This window comes from Mercenaria mercenaria, chromosome 12, assembly GCF_021730395.1.
Source record: "Mercenaria mercenaria strain notata chromosome 12, MADL_Memer_1, whole genome shotgun sequence".
In the NCBI taxonomy this organism is placed as follows: domain Eukaryota; kingdom Metazoa; phylum Mollusca; class Bivalvia; order Venerida; family Veneridae; genus Mercenaria; species Mercenaria mercenaria.
Window position 1 is genome coordinate 62,610,756 of NC_069372.1, and position 25,297 is coordinate 62,636,052.

At 34.1% G+C, this 25,297-nt stretch overlaps 1 protein-coding gene across 1 annotated transcript; it reads right to left on the bottom strand.

Annotated features, from left to right (window-relative positions):
* Window positions 1-5,347: 5,347 nt before the first annotated feature.
* Window positions 5,348-24,640, bottom strand: LOC123534282 (uncharacterized). Its single transcript, XM_045316452.2, has 2 exons — window positions 23,200-24,640; window positions 5,348-8,244 (listed from the first exon to the last, which is right to left on the bottom strand). Exons 1-2 carry the CDS (start codon window positions 24,183-24,185, stop codon window positions 7,992-7,994), a joined length of 1,239 nt encoding a protein of 412 aa, XP_045172387.2. The 5' UTR covers window positions 24,186-24,640; the 3' UTR covers window positions 5,348-7,991.
* Window positions 24,641-25,297: the final 657 nt, after the last annotated feature.

The following is a 25,297-nucleotide window of genomic DNA, read 5'->3' on the forward strand; positions in this document are numbered from 1 at the left end:
GGACCTATTCGTCCAATTCCTTTCTAAAACTTTGCCAACTTTAAAATGAGGCTACAGACCAGGTTTGATGAAGATACATCAAACGATTCATGAGAAGACGTTGTATACAGTTTTTTCTTCTATTTTTAGCTACGCGGCACCTTAGAGGGGCCAACAAGTGGAACCATTTGAACAAAACGGATGGGGTATTACAAGGACGCTACAGACCAGGTTATACCTAATGTTCTGTAACTATGCTTTTGCTGTATTATGTAAGATATGTAAGTCTGTTTGTATGTCAGCTATTAAGTCCATAAATGTTATGCATAGGGTCTTGACACCATTCGTTCCAAATATTTGAGTGACTGAGTACACTTGCCTAAGACATTTGGTCCTAATGCTATTTTTGTACCATTTTAGGCTAAATACACGCTTCGATACTGGGATCAATCTATGCTTTGAATGCCATAATTTAACAATACCACAGACAATACAACAGACACGGAAGTTTGCAAAAGTTTAATTACAAACAGGAGGACAATACGCGTATGGTGGGGTCATGAAAAGAATGTGAAAACTGCATGAACTACAAAAGGCATCAGCTGTGTTTGTGCTCTAAATGCGATGTAAAATACTAATGGAAATGCGACGTCTGTAGATTAAGAATAAAAGAAAAATAAATTCTTAATTTATATTTTCTCAATCCCTGTATTTCACATGCATTTTATAAGAGATAATAATTATACCGCAGGTTTTAACAAGTAAAATTATATGACCGAGAGGAGCTATTGAATTTTGACAAGGTTAAAAAATGTTTAAAATAGGTAAAACATTCCTTGCGAGCTATTTAAAGTATTTAGATAGCTCATTGTCGTAAAGAATTGTATCCCGTTTGAAGGTTGCATGGATTAATTGGTCTCACTCGAAGATATCTGACATGTGTCTATACAAATATTGACAAATTCATTTTTTTGTACCAAAATCAAAGTATATATTCCTGAGAGGTATAAATATACTAAATAATTTTGATGACTGTACAATAATACGATTTCACCGAACAGAAAATAAAAGATAGTAATATAAGAGTTTTATGTAATTTTAAAGAAACGCAATGTAAACAAACCAATGATCTGGAAATCAAAACTCTTATAGCTGTGCACAATTTTGCCTACTTAAAATGTGATACAAATTAATTAAAAGTTATTCCATAGCTTAATATGAACTCTTGTGAATTTGGTAAAAATTCTGAAAATAAAAAATGTGACTCATTAATGATGTCTGTAAAAGGTCCATTGTGCTTAAATTTTTTATCTTAAAAACAGAAGAACCTACATGGTTAGAAAGGCACTACTTTTAATACATTTTTGTACTGCACATGAATGTTATAGTTAGGGCCAAAATGGGAGGTATTATAAAACATTTTATTATATTCAGCAATATCTAAAGAGCCTTTAACTGATAGTTAATGTAAGAAACAATGTATAACAACTGTTTGTATCAAATTGTTTTCTTTTGGATAATATCATATCAATTAGGTGCAATACTTTTATGAGAAGACCTGATGATATGACATATAGCCAGTTTCTGAGCTGTTGAAGAACTTTCAAAGAACCGTGTCAAAAAGTTTTTCTTTTGTATTTCTCCATTTTGGATATTATGACAAGGTATAAGTTAACTTTTAACATGCATGCATGTATTTCATAGTTTTACATTTCATTCATAATGAGGAATAAAATGCAAACAATTCATGCGACTTATTTTGCATATTTTCTTGTTACAAAAAATTGTCATGGAAGGTTGAGCTGCACCAACATTCACAAGGATCAAAGGAATGATAGAGATTATGTTTATAAACTGGGATTTATTCTTCCTTTCAAAGTACATGCTACTATGTCAGATACCGGCAATTAGCTATCTCACAGCATTAAAAGTGATAAATGTAATTCAAGTTATTGATGACACTAATCTAACAAAAAACAAATGATCCGTACTCTGATGAATTTTTATATACTTTTACTTTTCCCAAAAGCTCAATCAGCGTCTGTGCTTTAGTAACCATTTACATGAAAAAACGACTGTTTTCATAAATGATCTTGTAAGATTGTTTTATTTGTTGTCCACGGAAGCTGACTAACTAAGTTTTTTAAGCTGCTTACTTTTAAACATACCTTTATCTAAGCATACAATTAACGACCGACATTTCCTCTTCATGTTTGTGTTACTTTGTTGTTAATGATGAATGCTGCTGTTATGTATTATGAGCCAATTACTGAAGCTGCAAGCACGAAGACTAGCTAACGAACAGAAAAGAACAGAACAGAACATACCTTTATTAACACGAAACTTGTATAAAACAGTTGTTTGAGTATACAATGCAAGAGATACATTCACTTCAACATGACATGGTGATATAAGCATGTACGAAGTGCATGTAATAACATGTTTAGTATTATCGTGGTTGTTATTTTGCATGTCAGTCAAAAAGGTGATTAAATTACAGAATATATATAAAAAGCAAAAGTAAGTGAACCAAGAAAGGGATGGGGAAATGTTACTACAATTATCCCGCAATCAATGATAATCTTTGAAACAACATATACTGTGACCGAATTCTAATTTCGAAAACAGACTATACTACATAAAGTTACATAGAAAGAGACTATAAGTCTTGACCATGAGTTACTGTGTCAACATGTGCGCTTCAACTTTTTGTCGGTGCACTTTTGTAGTCGGTTCATTTCTTGACTAAAGCTATCGGGCTTCTCGTCGGTATGGTCGGACTCTTTCTCAGACTAACTTGTCGTGGATTTGAACCCGAAGCCTTCAAACTCCCCCAGTACTTCAAACACAGTACTAGTGGGTACCTCTGAGGTAGAACCTTCCTGAGGTTTCACAGGCTTTTTGACATCTACCCTTGATTGTTGCATTATGCCCCGCTAGTCGGGGGAATTCTGTTAACAATGAGCTTCGCAGGGAATACGATAAATACAGATTCGCGCGTATTTGTAGCCTTTTTTCTTTGTACTGAGGTCAAAGTCTAGAGCGAGCTTGTACAATTTCAGGCGGATAATCGCGCTTGATACCGTATGCAGTTCCTTTCAGTAAATAAGCACAAGTACAACTTCCTTTTAACTGATGAAATTGCAAATGATGGGTCAGGTTTTTCCCCGAGCAGGAGCACCGAGTCTATGCACTGTATTAACAAACAAGTCGGCAACATCAACCTGCAGTTTATACTCTATAAAATCGGCCAAGTCTTGTTCACTATTCTCATTGAACCCCGCCTCTGGGATACCTCTAAAAAGAATATTGTGTCTACGACTCTTTGCCTCCTGATCAATGCTTTTGTATTGTAGGATTTTGAGTTTGTTTTTGGAATCTTCGTTTTCAGAAACTAGGTTTTCAACTAAATGTTCAATTTTTTGCACTCGTGTCGAGACTGAGGTTACACACGATATCATGTCAAAAAGGGCAACAAGTTTATTGTCAGTATTCATGGCCCTAAACTCCTGTTTAGAAATGTTAATAATGTTACTATTATTTACTTGTGAATACTGAGGTACCCCACCTGGTTCTGAACCGCCGCCTGTCGACCTTCGTTTGCGCTTATAGCCTGCTGTTCCCCACCCATCGGTTTTGCTATGGTTGCCATTGTTATCAACGTGGTGGGTTGGATATCCCCTTTTGTCCGCGTGATTTTTATTTGATTTGTTATGTTCTACCACGTTTTTTGTACATACACTTCCAACAAAATATACTTGTACTGTCAACACAGCACTCTCAGTACACCATGAAACACGGTTTAAAAGTGTAATATGTCCAATATTTATTTAAATTTATCAGAGCACAAAAAAGTCCGCGTTCATTTACCATGTCACGTGTTTATCACTACCTAAACCCATTTTTATTCTCACTCCCTGTCATTCCATTCAGCATCCAGAAGAAAGAAAATTTATAAGTTTGGACTCAGACTGGTCTCAAACTCAAGTGTAAAACATACGCCATTCATCATGCACCTGTAGTAAATCAAGAATACTTAGCATGTCAAAAGCAAAGTTTATTTGCATTTTAATTGATTCTGCCCCGTGTGAGTATAAAGGGTATGACAGTATTTTCCTGCCCATCACACTTGCTTGGAGACACATATTTCTTTGCCAGGAAACATCCGGCATTTCGATCCTGAATAATGTAGCTTGGATTTCTTAATTCATTCCGAAGAGGCAAAGGATTTTGCATTTTAATTGATTCTGCCCCATGTGAGTATAAAGGGTATGACAGTATTTTCCTATCCATCAAGCTTGCTCGGAGACACATATTTCCTTGCCAGAAAACATCCGGCATTTCGATCCTGAATAATGCAGCTTGGAGTTCTTAATTTATTCCTGATATTCATTAGTCTAGACATTTTGGTGAATTTATTCGCTATCTTAAGCCCTGAAATGTCTTAATCAGAATTAATGTACGTAGATAATGTGTGAGCTACCATATATAAATGTTATAAATGTCACTGAATACTGATCTTTCAGCCGGGACCAATCACCTCAAACCAGTTTACATTAAAGTGAAATAATGTCTGAAAAATGTTAAGATCATTAATGTCTGATGGTATTCCCTTGTTTTATCCACATTTGCTATCAAGGATTAAATGCAGATCACATTTCTATTTACATTTATTCCGGTTACCGGCGCCTGTATAATTAGCAATAGCTACTCCAGTTTTTTCTGTATTTAGTCTAATAAATCTGTATATAAAGTATCGAGAGCATATGGAAGAGAAAGCCGCAAATGTCTGTGCCACATGTAGCTCTGTCAGGAGATTTGGTGCGCACCATTAGTCGGTTAAATTTCTCAAGTGTTTTTTTTTTACACAAACCGTTTTAAAGCGGTGCCCTGCTGTGTTCCTTAGTTTGTTTTGTCGTTTAAGTTGTCTATGTATTTTTGTGTATATTTCAATAATGTTAACAACCATACATAGACAGCAGTCGGATTTCAGTTACAGGAGCCTGCTTTCTTGGACTTCAGCTTTACTTGTCTTTGGTATTTATACATCCATATACTAAAGTTGGGCTTCGTTTTTTCCTTGGCCAGCATTCTTTTGACGTTAAAGAACCTGTTTGATTTGTCGAAGTTTTTATACATCGACTGTACATGAACAACGCATACAAAAGCAGCAGAAATATGCCATACAAAAATCCTCAAAGAGGCAATGCAAAAATAATGAAAATAAACGCTAAAACATCAACACAGCTTTCTGATTTAAGCTTGGAATACCTTTCAAAGACTAGATGCCAGGAACCATCGTCCGTACAGATCAGTCATTACCAGATTCTGTATTTGTAGATGTTTGCAAATAAACTGACAAACCTAGTTCGGTTTTTGTAACATTTATTAAAATAAAACATACATATCTACATATTTTATTACCCGTTGATATTGCTATATACACAAATGGTTGTACAATGTAGTCAAAGTATTTACTTTATACGGGTAAATGTAACATTTTGGATAAACATGTTACCTCATCCTGGACACACACACGCTCTTAAACTAAAATTGTACTGGCGTGCTTTTACCCTTGACGTCATCAATGCAATGGAGTCTATCTAGTTCTATAAAATTGTAGATGCTTTAATCAAGCATAACAGTCACATGAGAAACTACATGGAGCACTTCTACATTGAAAGTATTATGCAGAATAACTTGAAAATAACAACTGAAACTGTTACGCCCCCTTGTTAACACAAGTGGATCTACTCAAAACGATATAAATAGACACAGTTGGAAGAGCCTTTTAAAAATTAACATCCTATACTCTTGTTAGGTTATTCCGAAATTACTGGTGCATTTTATAAAAACTGAACAAGCCTTACATTCAAAATTGTAAAAGACAACATTTCGCGAACTTAGAATTCAGATATTGAAAATGCTTTCAAACGTTTAAGATTGAGACAGGATTCCACTGCAAAGAAAATTAATGGACAATCTACAAAAAAGTGTTTTAATCGCAACATTTTAATCTAATGGTATAAAACTTTTAGTTTTAACTCTTAAAGCTTCATTCTGTCTTTGAAGTCAAAATCCAATTAAACCCGTGTCTTTGAATCTGATTTTAAAACTATTATATCAACTTAAACATGAATATTATAAAGAACATTAATGAAGACTTCAAAAGTATGACAGTAATAAATATCACTTAGGCGAGTATTTCTGTTAAAACAACTTAACAAATACAAAATATGACAAACGAGATATAAAAAGATTTTAAAAAGTCTTACCAATGAAAGAAGAAATACACATCTTTAAAAATCCATACATAAAAACTAGTATTCTTCTTAAACAATTGAACCCTGTTCCAGCTAGTGTGCACTGTAAATGTGTGTCTCCTCCCGATTAAAAAAACTGCCCATTTATTTGCATATACATGTTTGTCCTCTTTATGAAAATAAAAAAAAACGAATAGCTTTATGGAATCGACAGAAATAATGATAAATAATATGCATGTTTCTACGTGAATTACATGTATATACCAGAGAATGGAATTGACGGGGAAGACGCTAATACATGCGCAATGGAAACTATCGGATGTGCCTTTAAATTGAAGGGTACTGGTATTGTTTTACTTGTTATATTTAGAGACTAACTGCTTTAACCTTTAAATCATGCAATTCGAGTGTAATTTCAAATACGTAGGAAAGGTATTTAATAGTATCCCTTGATGAATTGCAAATGTCTAATGATTTATGCAAGGTTGTTGAAAGAAACTTCATTAAAGAAAATGAAATTATCAATCTTACAATTTAGTGAACGCCTGTATTATTATGTTGTATGACACAAAAAACGTAAATTGCTAAAAGAAAACTAAGCGAGCCGTTATTTTGCAATATACTTGACTGATTCAACATGTTAGAATAAAAGCACGTTATTTATCTATAGGAAACTGCAGTTATGAACTTCAATTTGAACATAAAATGATTAAAAACGATGTATGATTTCAACAAATCGAGCGACGGAAAACTCGGTGATGTTGACAGTACTTGCGATTGCTGACCGCTCATCAAATTAGTATGAATTAAACAAGCAAACACGCATCTAAGAGTTTTTCGCTCGACTAACCTTTATTATTATTTAAGACAAAAATTGCAATTTGACAAGAGACATTGTACCGTGTAAGGACACTGTAAGCCTCTGTTTGTTCAGACCAAGAAACGGCTGGTTTTCATTTATTCAAACATTCTTGAAGGGTGTTTTCACCTTCAACATATTTTTGCATATAAACATTTAAAGTATGCAATATATATGTGTCGCCTATTAAAGTATTAATATATATCATGACTCACGAAGACAAATAAATAATAATCAACATCGGAGTTAACAAGACAAATATAATCTTATTATGCGTGACTTACAAGAATTACACCGAGGTGTGTTTTTTTTCCATCAAAATGTTGACTTTGAAAATAATAAACTTGCGGGTTATTTGATATAGGTGGTCTGATTGAGAAATAATTTTACAAATTACGTTCGTAAACCTCCACAAAAAATAAACAAGAGACTCCTAGGTCTGCATCTGTTTCCTCTTAATTGATTTGTGGAAATAAATATCACTGTACAATTATCTACGTTAGAATAGAAACATTATAACAAGCCGCGCCATGAGAAAACCATCAGAGTGGCTTTGCGACTAGCATGGATCCAGACCAGCCTGCGCATCCGCGCAGTCTGGTCAGGATCCATGCTGTTTGCTAACGGTTTCTCTAATTGCAATAGGCTTTGAAAGCGAACAGCATGGACCCTGACCAGACTGCGCGGATGCGCAGGCTGGTCTGGATCCATGCCGGTCGCAAAACCACTATGTTGGTTTTCTCATGGCGCGGCTCATATGAAGTAGTCACTCACGAATAATCTTAACTGTTATTATACCTGTCAAGCTGTGTGTAATTTATTTGAAATGTAAAGTCATGCACTAGTTTTTTTTCCGAAGATTTATTCTATTTCTTCCGTCAAAAATTACATTATTTTCTACTTTCATTTTGGTTTTCAACTACAGCATAATCTTCGTTTCCATCTTTGTCGATGAACGACACTTGGCTTTTTACGGCAGCTATCGTCTGGTTTTCATATCTCTGACAGCGACCCCACCAAGAGCGTTCCGCACATACTTCCGTTTCCTGAAAATCGAAGCACTTGCTGCCCAGGATGTTGAAATAGATTTTTCCAATCATATTTGCCATTGATGACACAGACTGCCGCAAACATCCACGAAATCTGCAAATATAAATAGATACCTTGAATCGTGGATACCTTGAATCGTATGGCATGTGCAAATTAAATTAAATACATAATGTATGATGAACTCGTGTTCTTTTTTTAAATATAATTATTTTTTTTTTTACAATCAGATTAAGTAAATTAATAAAATATGGGTAATGTGCCGCATTTTTATTTGCCTATTACTTTTTACATCACTTTTTTTTTACTTTTTGACAGCTTCCCATTGTGCCTTCCATAGAATTAGAATTCTTGAAAATGAAAGAACATATCTCCTTTATCTGCAGCGCAGTTTTATGTTCCAAGACAAAGTACATTTTATAAATTGATTTATTGCAACATGGTAACTACAAGTTATTTTTAACTATGTCTGCAAATTCACAAAAGAGTGTTTTGTAATAAGGCAATCTGTACCTATTACCTTGTATCAACGCGTTCTTTTTACTTCATTCCTTAGTCAAGAGCGGAGAAAAAAATGCAGTATGCAGTTAATTTACAATTTCTGTTCTTGTGTCATTGTTTATCTGCAAAGTACCAAGTATTTGTGTATTTGGTTCGTTAAATTGTCTTTGTTTTGTTGTAAACTGGTGGACAAGATTTTTATTTACGCTGTCCTGTAACTTTGAAACAAATGGCGGGGATAACGAGTGAGGTGTAGTGCACCCAATGGTGTTTGCCACTGATCGTTCAAAGGCTTTGACTAAATATACGTGTTCCTTCGTGTGCTTGTTTTGTGTTCGTTGTCCAGTTTTGTATTTCTATGTAAGTACTCTTTATGTACCCTTTAATACATACAGTGCTACAGAGAGGGTTCCGCTTTAGGAACGTGGCTATCAATCTGCATACATTTTATTCTAATTATTGCCGACGTTTGGAAAAAGAAGGATTTTATAGAAGAACTTCGACGGGTTAATGCAACTATTTCTAAACCAAATCCTTTTTTAAATTGTCGACCAAGTCAATGAAAAAATGTATGAAAGTAAAAAACGTTCACTGAAGGCGCTTTACATAGCATTTATATTTACGAAACCTTATATAATATCATGGAAGTTAGTTTTTCAAAATATAAAATCTAGCGATGAAACTTTTTTTCTTTAGCAGAAAAAAATGCAACTAAATTCCAACGCGGCACATGGAAGTCAATTACGAGCATAAATAGAGTTACAGTTTACGACGAAGCAGTTGATTTCTTTGTAACAATGTAACATTGTATGAAAGAAAACTTTCTGTTTACAATTAAGACTTCATTGGCTCTAATTATGAACCAGTACGTTTGATTAAGATCTCTGGTTTTGACGGTAGGAGGGCGTTCACCTTACCATTCTAACAGGTAACACAATTATTAAAGTAAAGACCGTTTCAACATATATTTATGAACATTTAATGATATTCATCTGTTACATTGGAGAAAGAAATAAAGTGTGCCCTTTTTTCGTAAACAGAATGCATTTTTCTGGTGGAAACCTTTGCAACAGCATTGCATCATTTGAAGTGTTGCCTCCATTTTCAGCCGTATGCGTTTAAAAACTGTCAACAGGCAAACAATGAATTTACTTTATTTTGTAGACCGTACGTTATTTCGAGACTCCATTTGAATCATTCTATGGAATTGTGAATGATAATAGCTTAAATAAAAATAGCAACACTGATCAAAGCGATATTATTTTATGCAAAACAATTCGTAACATTGTCTGCGTAAAATTATTAGACAGCAAGATGCGCCCTATGCCAACTCAAGCCGTTTAAAACCCTTATCTGATTCTGCCTTTGCGACCAATGTAGATCATGATCAGCCTGCACATTCGTGCAGTCTGATCATGATCTGTACTGTTCACCATTCAGTCAGTATCTTTTTGGTAAGCACCCCTTTTAACAGTTAATGGTACTGTCCAGATTGAAAGATGGACAAGTTCATTATAGAAATTTAGCAGAGTAATGGTTAAGTTGAAGAGTTTGCGTGTTTTAAGGTGGTGTACTTGTAATGACATTCGACAAATTCCGTATACACTGAGAAAATTCCGTATGATTACGTCTCTCGTTATGCAAGGACTAAAATGATTCCGTAGAAAAACGGAGAATGCCCAAATCGCATACTACGGGTCCACTACCATAAAAATGTGATTGACATAAAAGTAAATGGCATTCCTGTAGGTCAGATATGGTCCTTAGTTCCGGTATAGATGAATTCTACGTATTTGTATCTGAATGTCTGTCATACCATTAACCTCTTTGATAACCATAATGGTATATAAACGGGCATCTTTTAAGTCATATCTAGTTTTTCAGGCTCAGACCAACTTTTATTGCCCATCAACTATTACTTGATTAAACATGTGCAAATTAAAACTACAACAGTGATCCGTTGCGTGTCTGGGAAAACATTCAAACATAACAAAACCGTAAGATACTTGTAATGTGTTCTGTTGATACTAGTTTAGTGTATCTGTATAAAATTAGTCTATTTAAATTTAATATAATAATGTTTAATAATAAAAATAAAATTAGAAAAAAAAATCTGAAATTTGATGAATGGCTCTTCTATCTTGATATTACGACTGAGTGGATTTTCTAATTGAGATTTTCTTTTTGTGTCGCAAAAAAAATGTAAGTTTATACATTCATATAATCATAACAAATGTCGCATAAAAAAAGACGTGCACCCTTTTTAGTAACAAATTGAAAATTAAAGTAAGAAATAAAGTTATTCAAATGATTCAAATTCAATTAAATATGACCATTCATAAATGCAATCTATTAAGTTAAAATGAGTACATATTCTCTGTTCCAGTTGTACAGTAAAACATAATGATAGTGTATTTTGTCAAAACGTGTTTATTGTGCCGATGAAATGAGCCGCTCCATGAGAAAACCAACATCCGCACAGTCTGGTCAAGATCCATGCTGTTCGCCTTCAAAGCCTATTGGAATTAGAGAAACTGTTGGCGAACAACATGGATCCTGACCAGACTGCGTGGATGCGCAGGCTGGTCTGGATCCATGCTGGCTGCAAAGCACTATGTTGATTTTCTCATGGCAAGGCTCAAATGGAGTCAAGTACCATTACTGTATACAAGTAAATCTAATTTATCTCAATTTTTCATAATGACACAGAAAAAGACGTTTTCATAAATACGCATTTATAACGAATGAACAGAATATTTTTGATGTTTTGAACAGGCTCATTGTTATAAATTGAGCCATGCCATGGGAAAACCAACATAGTGGGTATGCGACCAGCATGGATCCAGACCAGCCTGCGCATCCGCGCAGTCTGGTCAGGATCCATGCTGTTCGCTAATAGTTTCTCCAATTCCAATAGGCTTTAAACGCGAACAGCATGGAGCCTGACCAGACTGCGCGGATGCGTAGGCTGGTCTGGATCCATGCTGGTCGCATACCCACTATGTTGGTTTTCCCATGGCACGGCTCAATTATTGAAAAAAGGAGAAAGAATCCCATTTCGGTGACATTTATTAAATGAAATTGGATTTTAATTGATTTCTCAAGTTTCAAATGGCTAGGTTAACATTTCATTAGCAGTTTTGTGAAATTAATATAGTCGTATAAGATAACACAACATGATAACAAGAATAAAATACAAATATATTCTGTTGACAACTAACTGGTTTCGCATACTTGGTCACTGAATAATATCTTTTACTCAGCTTCAACTCACAACCAGTTAATTAAAAGAAAAGAAAGGAAAGTTCAGAAAAGTCAAACTGTCAAAATGGGGGTTGCATAAGACGTCACAGTAAACATTTGAGCTCACAGTACAGGAAACTGTTTTGGTTATTACAGTGGAAATAACAGCAAAATGTCAGGCTGATGTTGCACATATTGTGATGGCAGTATTGTACAAGAATTTAACTTATTTGATACATTTGAAATTGTGCCTGTTCATGGACGGTAGAGGAAATGCAAGCTACCGTCCACACCCTTTAGCCCCGGGTTAAGCAGAACACAACATTTACACCTGTTACAAGTACTAATATATCACTTAGAGACTTCCGCAGATGTATTTTTATACGGTGGTACTTATGGAAACTTCAGTGATACACAGAGTGCAGTTTCCATGAAAAGCGGCATATGGTCCCCAGTTATAAAAATGGATTTGCCCTAAACTAAACAAACTGGAATTTAGATAGTGGATAGTCTGCATATCACAGAAACTGGCAAAAGATGAAATTAAAAAGCAGGCACAATATCCAAGGGGTGATTAAGCAATACCCAACCCACCACTTAAAGCGGGAGTATTGGAGATCCTAGCCGAAATGTTCTTAGAAACAGCATGTTGGAAGTCCGCTAAATGAATGTTTGTGCCCCGCCAGACTTACAATGTCCTTGAAGTCAGTGTGCTGGGCAAAGGAAAGCTCTAGAAGTAATACCCAGTTGTGTAAAGAAGCGTTTTAATAGAACTGCCGCCTAGCTAAAACGGGGGTGTTTTTTTTTTTGCCAGGATCTACGGTGCTTACACATTGTAATAGTTATAACCTAGAGTTTTAGGAGTTAAGGAAATTTTCTAAATTGTATTTAGAATGATGCGATGCTTTGATACATTGATCACCAAAAATCTCTGATATTTTTTACCAAGAACTTTGCAAAACGTTTTTTACTTGTTGATCAAAAGTTATATATACCTGATGACTGAGAATTAACGAAGATTTTTCCATCAAAATTAGATTATCTATTTAACGGTGAACCACTTCAAATATTTATAACGGTTCCTCGCAATCTGTGCCATTCAAGCCCATATAGCAGTACCCTCATTTGGACATGTTTCTGTACGGCAGAGCATTAGTGCCATGTGTTTGGTGTTTATTAACACACTAAATCGAAATTTCGTCTCTTGTCGTTTTTCGTATACTTTTATACATAACTTGAAAGTTTCAATTTAAACAACTGGAGTAACTATTTTCGTTTAAACAGTCGATTTCATTTTAACACATTTCACTTAAGATATGATCTTAATGTATTTTCTCTCTCCATTTTCCTCTGTGACAGTGACATACTTCGTCATTTCATTAATGAATTGTGTGTCACATAATATATTTTGTACCTTTCTGTACAAAGCGCGAAAATGTTGGTGAAAATGACACATTTTAAGGTCAGGTATCCCACACTTGTCACTGGTATAGTAACATGGTCAACAACAAATATAATATACTTCATCATCAGTATTAAATCGTCCTATAATTGACGAAAAAAGTAAATTTTGCAACACATTGACTGACTGACTGACTGACTGACTGACTGATTGATTGATTGATTGATTGATTGTGTTTGGTTTATCGCCGTTCTTCAACAATATTTCAGTTCTGTTACGGCTCAGTTCGAATTCACGTCCCCGCAGTCCGTAGACTGCGCTCTATTGAGCTAAGCTGTCGGGCCAAATTCCGATTACATGAAATGTACTTCTTAAAATTAAAAAACGTGTGCACTAGAAGCCATGTAATCATTGATATTGTTATTTGACTGATAACACCCCGCTCTTTCAAGGTTATTGTAATGAGAAACCTATAGACTGCAATACACATTTCAGTTTATTATAAATATAAAAGCCAGTTGGCTTATCATAGTAAAGGTAACTTCTATCATCTGACTTGTATTACCACGAAAGTGTACAAACGATGTCAAAACATCTATAGTTTGATCTTCAGCAAAAAAAAATGTTAAAAGGGTATTAAAATGAAGTAAAAATTTTGAATAACTGAATTTTCAAAGAACACGGTCTCGCAAAATTTAAAAGATCAGAACTTTGCTGTCATGTTAATTGTACATAACAGAATCCCCATTTCTTATATCAATAATACGTATCCTTTTCTACATTATGAGTCAATGTAACTTTACATTATATTGTCGCTCCATCGATCAAAAGAAAACGGAGTTTAGGGTTGTAACCGAAAGATTTACTACTTTATGAGAAATTTATTAACCTTATACATAAAAGTAAATTTTATTTGAAAAAGAATTCAAAGGGTCGTTTGAATCTGTTAAGTACTAATTTAAACTGCCGCCCTTGTTTTTTTTAGAAGTATATTTTTCAAGAGTTTACGTTTAAGCTGGTGTAATAGTTAAACATTCATAAACAAATGAAAAGCATAAGTTTAGGCTTCACAAAATTAAAAAGTTTTCATCGAATCTGCTTTTTCTTCTTTACTTTTTTGCATGAACTCGCAATATTGGTAAGCATAGATTACTTTTGGTGCAATGCAGTCTTTATCATAGTCTCATCTTTGTACATACAATACAGTATATTCAAGTACATTATATATTAACATAGTTGAAACAGTACTCAAGTCATTCGATACATCAGAATATACCTTGTATACTACCACTTACATGTTATAACAATGTTTTAAAAAAGATGCTGTTGCTAATCGTGAACTTAAATTCTGCTATCACTTATGATTTAAAACTGCACTAAAGCTCGTTTCAAAACGAGATGTTGATACAAGATCTAGAATGTGTTGATGGAAAGGAACATTACAGATCAATTAAAACAAGGAAAATAGATACAAGACAACCATATGTCAATTTAGTAAGATAATAAGAAACCGGATTAGCCTTCTGGTTGAATGATATGCACAGTTTTATACTAAATATTTAAAACATTTTCAAATACATACATTATTTAATTTACACTAAGTCAACGTTATTACATTTTTTGTCTCTGTTGCACGCCTGTTGCTCAAAACGTACACAAATCAAAATCTACCAATTTATTCTCAGTATCTTAAAAGTGTTATTGTTAATATAATAGGGTTTAAATTTGATTTTAGTGGTATCTTTAGTTACACGAGATCCGAATAAGATAAATCTATTTTTCGCATTTCGCTGGCTCCTGAGAAACAAATATTTAAAAATAAATCCCTCGCCGCTTCCAATGAACATGTTTTTAATTTAGTAGGGCCTAATTTACAATTACATTTATCCATTTACTTTAATAATTTGATTGAAATTTCTTCCTTTCGCTAAGTTTGAGTATTAATTTTTTGGAACGAGTAATTCTCAGACTTTGTTGCAACATTCAATTCATCATATTTATAAAATTAAAATTAATAGTTGTAATTAGAAAACGACTGGAATTGCTAACTTATCGCCTCACTTAAACTTTGCAAACGCCCCTTTATGCCATTTCTTCCTTTGTTTTTGTGTTTAAACATAATTTTGAGTATCACTAAGTTTTCACTGTTTTTCTAAGGGAAAAAATACGCTTTTCAAATGTTTTATTCAGTATCAATTATCTGTGTGGCAACGATTCATTAAGAAAATATCAATTCATCAACATAAAACAGATAAATGATGGACATAAAGGCAGTTAAAAACTCAGAAATTAATCTGTTTTTGTTACTATTTAAGTAAAATTTTAATAACATAAACCATCAGCAAATATTTCAAGAAATGTAAGCAATTTTTGTTTTATACGAAACATCATTCATATACGTTTATCCAACGTTTGTAACGATAACTATTGCAGTGAAAACTACCCCTTGGTTTTGTTGACTTACAGTAACTAATGAAAACAAGAAAGTAGGTGAAATGATATTACCTTTATCGTTCAGTACTCACAAGAAGTTGTAAATTGATTTTATCACAAAATGTGCAACCGCTGTTATTTAAAGATAACACAGCTGACTAAAATCAAGTTATTGTGTTTTATCTATTCTATCGATTGTTATTGTACAACATGCTAAAACATTATTTATAAACTGTATGTTTTAACGTCGTAATTAATTTTCAGCGAAATGGTTATGTCTAGCTCGTAATTTTAAATCTGTATTTAAATATTAGTGCTAGAATTTCAAATTCGTCTGCATTAGTAGCGTTGAGGCAAAGCCGAGCTGTTAATTTCCACTACAAAGGACTATTTTAATAATCACATTTGCCTCTCTATAGTGTGTATATACATGTATTTAGGAAATTTTAAAATGCACTATAGCGATCTCATGACATATTTAATAATGAAAACTGGCTTGTAAATAGTAGTGTTAGTCTAGGTAAAAAAAAGACAAGATAATTATTATACTTTAGAAAACTCCGAATTATACATTATGTTTATAGCATATTAATATTAAATATTTATCATTCCAATGGGCGGAAATAAAGGGAATTTTTTAACTTTAGGAGAAACATATTAGAAAAACTGTTCCCTTTCTTGGCTCTCACTGTAATTCCTTCTTTCTCATACGGTGACCGATACATTCAGGAAGAAGATGTCGAGAGTGACGGACATAAGTTGTAGAGCTTGTTTCGCAATCGACCAAAAACAGATGCATGTAAGTATAAACTAGTTGACACTGGTAATTATTTTTAACTGCAGCGTATTTCGGTGAAACCTGGATCTGTTTCTGCACAGTAACATTGACGAAACTCAGGCGGAAAGATCTAAAATGTTAGTATATAAGAAAATTTAACTCTTGTACTTTCTTATAAAACTATTCAAGTAGGAAAAGGAAAATGAAGTTGTAAAGTCCAAAGCTGCAGGCGCTTTATACTTGAGGTCCATCATAACGAAGTGTGTTTACTATTCCACATGGGTTTACAAGAACGTTATGCAAAATGTCTAGACCCGACAGGTTAACTAAAATCAATGAAATTAAATTTCCTATAAATCAACTGGTAAAGCATGTGCCAAGAGAAATGTTTAACAAATGTTCAACAGGGAGAATTTATTGCTATCAAAGCACTTTGCAATAATCAAGTACTTAATGGATTTTTGGCAACCTAAAATGTGCAAGAGAAGTATTTCAATAGGAAAAACTCCTACCATATCCGGCGTTTTATAAACCTTGACCTAGCTTGTTAATAAGTGCTTCTTCAGGTTGAACGCTATGTTTCTGCAACTGCAACTGCGGTTTTGTTGTAACATGCAAGTAATTTGCAGTTAGCATTTTAAAGCATTTTAGTCTTTTTGCACTTTGAGATTGGTTCTGACCATTTCAGCGCGTTTTCATAAGGTATTGTACTACAAGTCAGGATTATAAAGTCCAAAGAACATTTAAGTATTAATATTGTATTTATTTTGGAGTATATTTGTACCAAGTTTACAAAAAATGGTCAAAATAGAATATTATTTTATATGAATAGACAATATATTATATACCAGAAGCTAAATTCTGAATTTTTGCAAGGTCCACGTAGATCCCCACACGATTTACATTTTGCATAGAAAGCAACCAAGCAAATAATTAGCAGACTCGGTTGAATTGAGTCTGTTCCTGAGAGGTAGTGGAAAGTCCAACACCCTTCACGCCCCCTAGCACCGGCTTCAGCGGAACTCTTTTACCCATGGATGGACTTAATCATTCCAAAGGACCAGAAAAATTAAAAACACTGAATCCAAGTATGGTAAAACCATAAAATTACGCATCATCATTGCCATTTATTATCAGAAAATGACTTTTGTAATTGAATTAATATGTCTTCCAAACTTTGACTTAGACATAAGAATATTCCTTAAACTTGCGTGATTTCGTACAATAAGTCACCATGCACTTAACTTCTGATGTTCTATATTTCTGAACACTGTTATTATCAGATATAAAACTAACGCTGTTTTAGTACCGTTTTAGATTAATCACACGCTTCGGTCCTGGTATCAATCGATGTAGCAAAAATGGAACAATAAAAATTCGCAAGAGTTTCAAACGGCGCAATACTCGTTTGGCAGTGTGTTAGATTTGATAAATGTTTGATTGCAGTGAACACGTGAACATACGCTCTCTTGGCAAATGCATTTGATATAATATCATTTTTGAATCAAACTAAATGCAAATCGGTTGCCAGAATCAATGTTAACATCCTGTCAGGAACTGACAGGAACTAATTCTAAACGTAATAAAGAATCTTTTATCAATTTTTTAAAGTTTCGATACAATATCTATACAACCGATAACCCCATGGCAATATCCATTTGAGCATATTTTTATAGCAGCATGTGAATTTATTGCTTTTTGAACAGAATGTAATTTCCGCAAGCGAAATATTAAATCTTCCTGGAATATCGTATTGTAGAGATAGTTTTATGTAATGTGTCAGCCTGTATACCTGTCATAAATATATACAAGAAAAACTCTAAAATTATAATGCAGGAAATGCTTACTACAAGTCGACTGTAAGTCAGCAGATACAAGCATCACGATGCAACAAATTAAAAGGAAATGACACTAGAGCGAGGTGCTATCTTCCATAAATGCTGCAGTGGACACCACGTGCAGTGAGTTGTGCCAATTTATAACTGATATATCAAATAACAAGTTCGAATAAACTGAAACCCTAATAATGTCTCATAAATTTCTATCGTTCTTATTTCGGGGGCTCGTTATGCGAGTTGCACCCCTTCACAATTCGCTCCTGCTTAAGATTAATTCTCAACTGCAAAGCTTAACCTTTATAACTGTTTTATTGCAAAAATGTGCAAATTAAGTAGGTTTTCCTTTAATGTTATATCAGTGTTCACTAAATGTGTTTTTTTTTTTTTTTGCTGAAATCTTGTCACATTTTAAATTAAATGCTCTATGATACTTTGTCATAAAAGATGACTATAAGATACCTAGGTACAACACACATTATCCGCGGTTTTATGAATAATAAAGATAAAACAACATTTCTGTATAGTTTTTATGGGAATGAATACGATTTCAAAGGACAGTTATATTAAAAACGTTTATGCATTGTATGAAAGTTCTGTTTTACTGGCGCAGGTCAACTTGAGAAAATATGATATGTAATTTTAGAAGTTTTTGTCCTAAACTTAATATAAATTTCCTTTGTATTGGAGACTGAATGAAAATGGAATTATTTTGAGAAGAGTGTCTTGTGGACATTTAACGCAATAGTAGTTCTTGAAAGCAATTGTTTTTTTTTTTAAATCAATGCCTAGCCAGGTTATTGTTAATGTTATCTTCAATCGATGAAAGAGAAAGTATTGCAGACACAGTATGGAGTGGTGGTGGCGTATTAGTGAGCCAGGGATTAATAATCAGATTAAAAAGACGAACTCTGTTAGACTTTCCCCACCCATAAGGTTTGTAATGAAATATCGCCCAAACGCCTGCTTAATCTATTTCGGTGTCCAGTCATTCTCACCTTTACCAATACAGTCAAACCAGTGAACAAAAAACAGCCATGCTCTAAAGACCATACGTTTCATTTCAGATAAATTTAGTACAGTTTAACGCGTTCATAACGACCACGTTCATATAAAGACCACTTTCTAGTTGTCCAAAGAGTCGAGGAGTGGCTTTTAGGTTTGACAGTATCAGTTGACCCCTTTTGACCCCTTCAGTAATCAGCCTAACTTACTATCAACTTTAACACCCACTAACTGTAACTACCGTACACCCACTAACTGTAACTACCGTAAACTTATTGTGTAATAAAACAAGTTATGTTCTACGGAAGATATGGTAATTTTCAGTTTCACTTACTACGATAACGGAAGGCTATAATAATACACTTATCATTTATTGACATAGTTTAACATCAAAGGATAAAATCCATTTTCAGTGCCCACAAAAATCTAGTACAAAAAGCTATTGTAACAGCTCGCACTAAAAAACCCACATAAATAAAACATATATGTGCGAGTAAAACGTTCGTTCAACTTGAACCCATGCCCAAGGGTCAAAGGGTTAGAGATAAAAAATACCAAAACTTAATAACCGCGATGAGAACAGACTTTGACATTCTAAACGTAAATTTCGCTATGAGTTTGGACAAAGTGTGTTTTATGAATGTATCTAAAGATGAATCAATGAAGTTAGGCGGAAGCTTATATCGCAATGTTACAGTGATAGACAGAAGGGACTCCATCCTCCGCGTCCTTGACTTGATCCATGTAAATACTTTACTCATAATCGTTTAATCTAGGAAATAGCGGTAATAGCGGTAAAAGCATTTAAAAACTCAATGATTACTGTACAACCTCAGTCACTGCAAAGTTACAGTATGTACATACACATGGAAATTATACACATCGGTTTAAGGAAAGCCCTATCAGGAATGTGAATCCTACGTCAGATGTTAATTAAAAGGTTTTTAATGTTTCAAGGGTATCCAAGAAGGAGCTACAGGTTTCAAAGGGACTGATGTGGATGCAAGTAGATGAAACTACTTAAAAAGGAAAGAGTTATACAATTCAATACAAATTGTTTCCCAAAAGACATGATGGTCAGTATTTAACTGAACACTTCCCAGCCGGTCGTGAAGGTCTGCAGCATGTTAATGGCTTATATGATTCTGATCAGTGGAAAATCATTGGCATAAAGGAAAAGGGTGTGAGCCTCATACACTAAATTGGACTGTTTGGCGCACTATCACTTTATATTGAAGAATAATTGCTAACAATGATAAATACTAGGTACACTGGCCTATTTGACGAAATAATATTACGAACAGCTGACGATTATGCACCTATATAATATGAAAAAAAAATCGAAATTCCGATGGGAATTAATCTAGCATGGCAACAGATGTACAGAGGATTTCGTAAAAAAAGAACAAACGCTCGTGTCCAGACACAAACTACACTAATTTAATAGACGTAAAATTATCTCTGTTGTAGATATGAATTTATGAACTGGTAATTCATAGTATTTCATTAGTGCTACATATGCCAGAGCATGTTTTAGGCCGTTTAGCTTTGTGAGAACAGACGATTTTTGGCTATTATTAATGAACTTAATTTATCAGTGCACGTCTGGTTTGGTTGAAAACTAGGGTACATCTCGGAAGAGGGCCCGGATATACGGGAAACTGGTCATGTGGTTAAATATGAACTGTGGTTGATATGTTTAATGTCAGGAGCAGTTGAAAATATGAATATTTTTGTACACTTACAGAAAGTACCGCATGGTTAATCATTTTATTTTTTGTAAATTCTATAAGACACTGTTAACGTTCTTTCTATCACAGAATATATTTGACGTGTATTCTGAGTTTATGTAGTAAAAACATGTTGTAAACACGAAGTGAAAAATACTAATGAAAAATTCAAGAAAAATGAACAAGCACAAATTCCTTTAACGTCTTTTTTCTCAAAATTATTGACTTTCCAGTGTACTTTAAAAGCTGTAGAATCGTTTTTTTTCTGCGTAGTTAAGAATTAAAAAAAACGGTAATCACTCCTTAAACCGAAACTGGTCTATCTGTATACTGAAATAGAAGCAGATAGACCAGTTTCGCTCTAAGCCCTCTATTTGCTTATTATGAGGTAAAAACTTTCGAAAGTGACAGACCCATTTTGTATTGGCAGTTACTTCTGGAAAACAGGCTAGTACTGGTGCAGAATCCATAGAACTGAGGAATCAAGAAACATTTAATTGAAATACGTCGCTAAAAATTAAATAAACCAGATTGGTTACATGATACCAATTCAGTATAGGAAATGCATAGGTACATGCAATTTCATAAGAAACAGATCCTTTATACATGTACAACATCGTAATAAATATGTGGTTAAAACCAGGTCAACAATTCAATTACTAACTTTAATTGTTAAATTACGTTCCTGGTATATGTAATTTACCCTTAATTAACGAGCTGGCTCGGGAAAATGTTTTAATTAATTCATTTCTTCACGCAATGTAACTAAACGATGCAAACTTGGCAATATACACTACGAATTTGCTTTTGCCGTCCTGTTAATATTGTTGGCCGTGCATTATTTCATTATGAAATATGTAAAAAATATTGACAATTTTGTGAATGAAGATTTTTTGCTAGATAATAATTCGCCGCAACTTTCTCATATACAGATTGTCTGGAATTAATACTTATCTTGTGTCATGCAAAAACAGTAAACTGACAGACTGGAATCAGGAATATGTTATTTTTTGCACAATCCAGGCATCAAAATCGTCTGCGAGAAGATGTCACTCACTGATGCGCCTCATTCCACAACTTGCGCAGACGACAGATATCATTATCGCACGTGATATAACCTGACTTTAACAGACGTTTTCTTCAGGCGTTATAGACTGGCACGTTAATGGAGCATCATTGCTTTCCATAACAATTAAATTACAGATAAAATGCATCACCATAGAAAAGTTTTGTGCAAAATGTTGAACGTCATTTTCTGCTTTCGTTTATTTCTCACCCAGTCGTGTATGCTATTGTTGTAGTTGTAATAGGCTTACTGTTACAATTTTTTTTTATCAAATGCTAAATATAAATATACCATTTTAGCGAAGGAAATTTAATTTAAAGAACTTCAAGAAAAAATTCATTCGAAAGAAAGCAAAGAAATTTGAAACAAATACACATGCAAAAATGTACCGGTACTCTATATGTTTAATATGAATCATATTTGCATAAATACAGTTTTAAGGCAAGTACTCAATCATGCACTTAGAGAGGTCGGTTTTTTGACTAATTTGAAGTTTCATTTTGCGGTTTACCACACATCGTTGCCGACACATCGTTAATTGTATACTGTTTTGATTCACCTTTATTTTATTACTCATAATATTTTAAAAGTTACTCAGAATTTTTTCTTCTTCTGATTTTGATACACTAAAATTTAAAAGCTGTGCAGTCAAATTGAATTATAATTTGGATCGAGTATCTTATCTTCAATTTAAGGAAAATGCAGTGGACAAAAATACCTTTTTCTTATTTAATGACGAAATTCGTATTCTGCGTTACAAAAGAGTTACGTTTATGCCTTGTCTAACTGATCTTCGTGAATTAATGACGCAGACATGGTTTGATTCTTGACAAAAATTGCCTTAAACATATGCACCATGTGTGGCCTGATTGTCAAATATATAGGTAAATCGCTTTACTTAATATTCGCTGAAATCTTTAAAGATTTTGGTTCCTGTATTATATCGGTTAATTAATCAAAATTTACTGTCATTTGCAATACTGGAATATTTAAAATAGTTCATAGACAAGTAATTAAGACCGCGCTATTGTTTCTCATCGCCAAAAAGATTTCCTTACCTTTGGTCACAGTCGCAATGGATCAGGGAATGAAATCTGTAGTTGAATATCCCATATTTGTTAGAGAATGGCGGGATCATGAACGGGCAGCAATCATGATCCCTACAGCATGCATCCAGCTCGTGGTCATCCCCTAAATCATCATAACACTGAGCTAAATCCCCTTTCCCACACCATTTAGTTCCCGGGAAAATTAGAACGCTGCTAAAATCAAACGCAGCACGTTTTGCGCGTTTGCGTTTCAGCGGTGCAGTTGAACGCTTGCTAATGTTATGTTCTGAGGTTGATGCGGTTTGAGTCTCACTGTTAGAATTTTGAGCTGAAAGTTCTTTATTGAATTCACTGAATTTCTCCGGGTCTGTATTATCAAGGATTTCAGCATAAATGTCTGTAAAATTGCCGGACTTTGCTTCTTCCTCCGCGACGGAAGTTGCAACCGCCAGAAAATTCCGGCACTCTTTTCTTAGCAGGCGCATATCGACCACCTCGGATAAATCTTTTAAATAATCCAAGCTTTTGAAACTCCGATATGCGAGCATAATATTTTTACGAGTATAGTTTGAATACATATTTGCGACTACAATATCCCCGAATTCTTCCCCATGATAATCCGAAGACATGAAATTTGACACAAAATCCAACATTTGAGTAGAATCTTTTGAGTAGTCGCATTCTTTCATGACACCACCCTGATATACGGCCTGTAATATCCGACGGCCGTCGGTAATTTGCCGTAAAATCATATCATAGTCCGGCGAATAACCACTTGACATAAAGGTTTCCAAAGCTAACACTTTTCCAAAAGACACTCGTAACTCCCTTTCATTATGCGAATTAATCCGAACACTCGCGAAATTCTTTGGATACAGGATCCGGGTTCTAATTTTTAACCAGGAAATATCGTCGTCCGGCAACCATTTTGCCGAAACACACAACTCCCCCAGCCAAACAGAAAATATGAAACACAGTATTTTCACTGGGTCCATTTTGATATTCCTTATTCCTATTTTTTCACATTTCAAAAATTTAAACCTTTATACATATGCGGCAGGTTTTGTATTCGCAGTCCATCCGAAATGTTTGAGTGTTTATTATACACTAATTTGAACACTTAAAATATCCTCTTAAATTTTTTTAAAAGCGTGAAAGCGGATTTATATCTTCGCAAATAACTAGTTCATTAGTATTTTTTAAAGCTTTACCACTCAACAAAATTTTCAAGTGTCCATTAATTTGTTTGCGAGCAATAAAAGATACCGCCCAGAAATCACTGAAGCGACGGTCATATTAAGTTTAAACACCCGACTAACTTATCAAGTAAATCAGGCGTCGTTGACCATTTTCTGGCGAGTACGGAGCGTTCTCTCTAACAACCCGTCTTTGCCTCTTTAATCCACACTGTCCCACTATCGAACAGTTTTGTAACAACTGGAGTGAACAGCGTTACAGTTGTAACTCCGGATGGTGGGTTTACAGCTGATTTCGCTGAAGTGTTCGAAAACTAGACTTCTTATAGGTATTTTATTTATAATATTGTCCCTTTCCAATGTTGTCTGTTGAACTGATTATTCTTTATGACTATGGACCCATGGTTTGTCTATGTACGTAATGGACGGCAAAGTATTATATTATGGAACTATGTCCCTTTATTATTTTTCACACTAAATTGCATTTTGAAAGTTGATATCTGAGTTTTAATTGATTGAATGTGAACGTAATGAAAGAATTTTATTTGCTCAATTATTACTGAAGTTAAGTCCCTTGGAAATGTTAAATTTGTATATATACAGAAATCTCCCATACATTATATCATGGAAATGGTTCAATATTCCATCAGTTATGTGTAAACGTAGACAATGAAAATACTTTTTGAATTCCAAAAATCCAGAGACATTGTTATTATGTTGTTTTTCGATATTTTCTGCAAAGCTAAAGGTTTTTCAGTTTCTAAGCCCTTACCAGTTTCGAATTTATTTCCGGATTAAGATGCTATATAGCTAGATAAAACTGATTTATTGATTTTGCCGTAATTTTTGGAGTATTACTATAATGTGTTCCACTGGGGCAAAAGGGGACGGAGTGCTGAAAATGAAAGATG